The 5,071-nt window shown below is 68.1% G+C and overlaps 1 protein-coding gene across 1 annotated transcript in view; it reads right to left on the bottom strand.

Moving 5' to 3' along the window:
- Positions 1-819: 819 nt before the first annotated feature.
- The window catches only part of H696_04490 (hypothetical protein), a gene marked incomplete at both ends in the record, with an annotated part of 7,263 nt that continues 3,011 nt past the window's right edge, over positions 820-5,071 (bottom strand). The window contains 6 exons of the mRNA XM_009498371.1: positions 820-1,236; positions 1,375-2,178; positions 2,419-2,870; positions 3,058-3,412; positions 3,784-3,934; positions 4,109-5,056. Of these exons, the coding sequence (XP_009496646.1) occupies positions 820-1,236; positions 1,375-2,178; positions 2,419-2,870; positions 3,058-3,412; positions 3,784-3,934; positions 4,109-5,056 (3,127 nt within the window). The remainder of the gene's footprint in view (positions 1,237-1,374; positions 2,179-2,418; positions 2,871-3,057; positions 3,413-3,783; positions 3,935-4,108; positions 5,057-5,071) is intronic.

Here is a 5,071-nt window from a genome sequence, read left to right on the forward strand (position 1 = left end):
GTCGTGGGGTGGATCTGAGAACCCCGCGCGCACGCGTGTCTCCCTCCTTTCCTGGGCCACCGAACTGGCCCGGTACTCGGCGGCCATCTGGCTGTCGATCTACCCCGCATTCCTCCTGAGGAGGAATGCCATTCAAGCATGCCATAATCCCCCACGGGGCCGTTCACGTGGGGATCTTGTAATTCAACCTGTGACTTGGTTTATAGAGATTGGGGGATACCACTACACATGCACCGTGGTCATGTGTTTCGGATCATCGACATGTCATGTGACGGCGTCAGCCGCGTTCCCCCTGTTCCCCGCGACCGTGCCTGCCCGCGCCCGCCGGCGTCCGGTCGTCCGCAGCACGTCCCCCCCCCCAGCTGGCGAACGCTTATTGAGACCGCAGGCAAAGCTCCCCCCACCTTGTCTGGAGCACTCGGCCCCCCCGCCCCCCCCCCCTCGTGTTTCGTTGGGATGATGATTGCGCTCACTTTGCCAGCTCTCCGGCTCAGTGCGAATGACGCCCCGCGAGGGAAGCCAGCAGGCCGATCCACATTCACCCATCCGCACGCACACACACACACATACACACACACACACACACACACACACACACACACACACACACACACACACACACACACACACACACACCGGACGAAGAGGAAAAGGCATATATTGGTGGACCCCGGGGACTCTCGGAGGGCGACGAGTCGTGCACAAGGAAGGGGGAGGGTCTGGCATGACACAGTCAAGGGAGATAGGCCCAGCTCCAAGGAAAACCAACGGGGGGGGGGGGGGGGGGGGGAGGGCACCGGCGCCCGGGGGCAAGCACCATTACAGGTCCCCAGGGGCGCGGTGCCACGCCTCGCGTGCGGCGACCGCCACCCGCCGGACCGCTCGCGCCGGGTCGTCCACTCCAAAGCCAGGCCCCTGGACTTGGGAGAACCGCTGGGGAGCCCCATCGCCGCCCTCCAGCAGCAGCAGCTCGCGGTCTTCGTCCATGGCGTCGCCATCGGGGGTGCTGCTAACCTGAAGCCCGGCCGCCCCGCGCAGGGGATACGACGCCTCGGCGAAGTACCACCGAATAAGCGGCCCACAGCCGCCGAGCATGCGCAGCAGGCATGGCCGCCAGATGGCCAAGCTGGCACCGACCGGATCGGGTGGACCGCCGGCCGGGCCCGTGAGGGGGGTCACACCGCGAGCGCGGTGCGCCGCATACCGCAGGACCGCCATGGCGGTCAGGCGAAGAGGCTTCGATCGCCGAGGAGCGGGGGGGGGGGGGGGGAGAGCGTGAGAAAGGGGGGCGGAGAGACACACACAGAGACAGGGCAAGGGGAAGAGGGAGGAAGGGGGCGAGCTTGCTCGCGCGCGCCCGGCGCATGGACGCACCAGTGACCGGCCCTGCTGGATGGCATGCAGCGCGGCCAGCAAGATGACCGCCAGACCGGGGTTGGCCCGGGGGATCTGCAGGCTGAGCATGACCCCCTCGAAGGCCCGGGCGAAACGCTCGGCCCCGTGCTGCCCGAAGCGCCGGAGAAGGTTGGTGCACAGCACTGACGACGACCCGGGCGCATCGGCCAGAGCCCCCTCACGTCCGCCAGCCAGGCAGGGACACAGGGAGGAAACCGACGCCGCGCCCAGGGGGTGGTGATGCCGCGACGACGATGCAGCACCGCCAGGAGGGCCCCCATCGCCGGTCAGCACGGGCGAGCAGTCGCCCTGGCAGGCGCCCGGCCCGGCACGCGCGCCCACCGAGAACTCCGCCAGCCCGGCCGTCGGCGACAAGATGGCCGAGGCCACCGACGCCGTGACCACCGTGTACAGGCGCTCGTCAACCACCTCGCGCGGCAGCATCAAGAAGGAGGCCAGCAATGCCAGGCGAATCTGCGACAAAAGCGAGGGGGCGGCGGGCCCCGAACCGGAAGAAGGGTCATCTCCGCCCGGGGCGGCACCGTCGTCCCCATCGGTACGCGGGGCTGGCCCGGTCAAGTCTTCGCTGATGGCCGGCGCCAGCGTGGCGAGCATGCAGAAGAGCGCCACGAATCGGCGCTGCTCCGCCGGCGCAAACAGGCGCTGCTGGTCTGGAGCGTCCGGCACGGGGCGCATGCTCGGCAGGGCAAACAGCGCAAAGAGATGCTCATCGGCGAAGAGCGACCCCCGCAGGGCGAAGTAGAGGCGCTGCCGGAAGAGAGGCTGACATGGGGGGAGGGAGGGGGGGGGGGGGGGGGGCACCGAGATCTACACTCGGGGGGGGGGGGGGGGCACGTTAGTCCAAGGAGCTCGGCCCCGAGGAGACGCCACTCCTCCATCCAGGCATGCTGACAGAGCACAAGCGCGGCACCTCTGACCGAGGGCGCCCGAGACCACCACCCGCCCCGTGTTTCATCCCAGCGGACAGGAGAGAGCGAGCGAGGGGGTGCGCAGCATCCGTACCTTGACCACAAAGGAGGGCGATGCGGCCACGGGCCCGGCCGTGGTGCCAGCCGCCGGCAGAGGGGGCGCCGCGCCAGCCGAGAACAGCAGCCCAATGCGCAGAGCCGCATACACGCCGAGACCATGCTGCGCCGAGGAGAGCGGCCCACATACACGATTCTCCGCCATCTCGCCGTCGGCCACCTCGCGCAGGAGGTGCTCGCTATCACCGGAGGTGATCGTCCGACAGAGGCGCGCCAGCAGGGCAACCGGGGCCTGGGCCGCCGCTGCCAAGCCCTGCAAAGCAAACACCACCAGGTCCACAGCCGCCCGGTGAAGGCGCATCGCGGTGGCCAGGTCCGGTCGGCGGCTGTCCTGCATCAGCCAGTTGTCCGGTAGCCCGGCGGCCAGCAGGCCGCTGTGCAGAATGCTCTCGAGGCAGGTGCGCAGGCACTCCTGCAAGAAGGGGACCACTGGGAGCGGTGACAGGGGGGGGGGGGGGGGGAAGCACAAGGCAGGGCAGGGACGGCCATGCAAACATGCGAATGTGGTCATGTGTCAGACGGCCATGGGCCTGTCGGATGAAGGACCCCCAGCGCGCGAGGCGAGAACCATGGCGGAAGGGACCCCAAAGGGAGAGGCCATGGGAGAAAGACGCACCAGCTGGCTGATCCGGCACCGAGGCGCCGGCCGCCTTGTTGCACAGGCTGGAAATGGCCATCAGCGAGCCCGAGGCCAGGAAGCCGGAGGTTCCGCGCTCGGCAGCCCGGTCCGCCACCAGGACCTTGCCACACACGCGCGTCGGGTCCGGCGCCACGCCGAAGCCGAGCCCCGACAGGTAGGACTCGAAGAGGACATCAAACAGCAGCCCCAGCAGCCCAAGGCGCAGGGTCGGGTGGCCAACCAGCGGGCCGAGACTCGGGGGGAGGGACGTTCCAGGCGGGCCACCAGGAGTCATCAGCGCCTCGAACACCGGCACGCCGGCCACTTGAGTCATACTGATTAGGAGGGTAGCCTGTGCCATGCGCACCAGCGCGAAAGTGGCCGGGGGGGGGGGGAGTGAAGGGATGTCAGTTCCGGCAAATCCAAAGGGACAAATGTTGGCCCTGAGCAAGGACAGGCAGGCCGGGAAAAGAAATGGGGAGGGAAAGAGAGGGAAAGAGAGGGAAAGAGAGGGAAAGAGAGAGGGAAAGAGAGGAAGAGAGAGGGAAAGAGAGGAAGAGAGAGGGAAAGAGAGGAAGAGAGAGGGAAAGAGAGGAAGAGAGAGGGAAAGAGAGAGGAAGAGAGGGAAAGAGGGAAAGAGAGAGGGAAAGAGAGGAAGAGAGGGAAAGAGAGAGGGAAAGAGAAAAAGGGAGGAAGGAACAAAGAGAAAGAGAGCAAGCATACCGGCACAAAGGTCCCAGCGCTCAACCGATCGAAGGGAGTCTCCCCGACCGAGGGCGACGGAGTGGCGGTCGACGACGCCGCGGTCGATGAAGCCGCGGTCGAATGGTCGAAGCTCCGACCAAGCAGAGCGACAATCTCCTCGAGCATGTCGCTATCGAAAGAAGAGCCCGAGCATCATTGGGAGATGGCGCGAGGACACATGGGCGAGAAAGACAAGATGCCCTGTCAGAGGGGAAGATGTGCCCAAGAGGACATGAGGGCGAAAGGGAAAAAAGGGGCGAGGGAGGCCGGGAGACAGGGCCATCCGGCCAGCCGGGACACGCACACATGGCCGAGAAGCACCCCGCAGAAGCGCCCAAGCGAGCCGAGAGACGAGCAGATGACATCGGCGAAGGGACCCCCGGAGGCGACATCCACCGCCGGGGTGGCGAGCAGCCCCCGGAGAAGGGCCCGTGCCACTGGCGCCGCGGAGGGCCCCTGCCCGAGGCCCCCATCGATCAGGCCCTCGGTGATGGCCTCCAGCGTGGCCAGCACCCAGGCCACCCGCGCACTGACCTCGGCCATGGGCCGGCTCTCGGGCACCAGACGCCCGAGGGCCGCCAGAACGGCCTCCGGCACGCACGGCCCAAACAGCGGGTCCATGCTCAGGCCGACCAGCAGGCGGCGCAGAGCCAGCGGGGCCTGGAGCGACGCGCGCCCGGCGGACCCGGCCTCGCCGGTGGGCACGCCGAAGAGACAGCAGCTGATGACCGGCCGGGCGAAGAGCCCCAGAAGCTCGGCCACCACCACACCGGCCAGATCGCCCCAGCGAAGGATCTCTCCACTGCCATCGAGACCGGAGCAGGGCAGCGCCATATCCGGGCCGGCAAACATCGGCGAATCCTCCGCCGGGGCCCAGCCGGCCAGCCAGCCTGGCAGGCCGGCCTTGATGGCTGCCGGGGGGAGGGCCAGGCGGCCCAAGTCCAGGCCACCGGTCACCTGCCGGAGGATCGGCAACAGGGCATCCACAATGAAGGAGGTCACGCTGGCCGGGGCGTCGGGGTCCGGATCGCCGGCGGCCGGCGAGGCGTCGGCAGTGCCGAGGCGCTCGGCCGCCAGGATGGGCCGCGAGATCTGCCCCGCCAGCAGAGTCAAGATCCCCCGACGCTCGGAGGCATCCAGCAGCAGGACCGCCGGGGCGTCCGGATCGCGCCGGGTCCCCGTCAAGCCCGCATACAGGTCCACCAACAACAGAGCGCCGAGGCCGCGGATGCCGGTTCGTTGCAGGGCATGGCTTGACGCATGAACA

The sequence above is a fragment of the Fonticula alba genome (genome assembly GCF_000388065.1).
Source record: "Fonticula alba strain ATCC 38817 unplaced genomic scaffold supercont2.7, whole genome shotgun sequence".
Lineage (NCBI taxonomy): Eukaryota > Rotosphaerida > Fonticulaceae > Fonticula > Fonticula alba.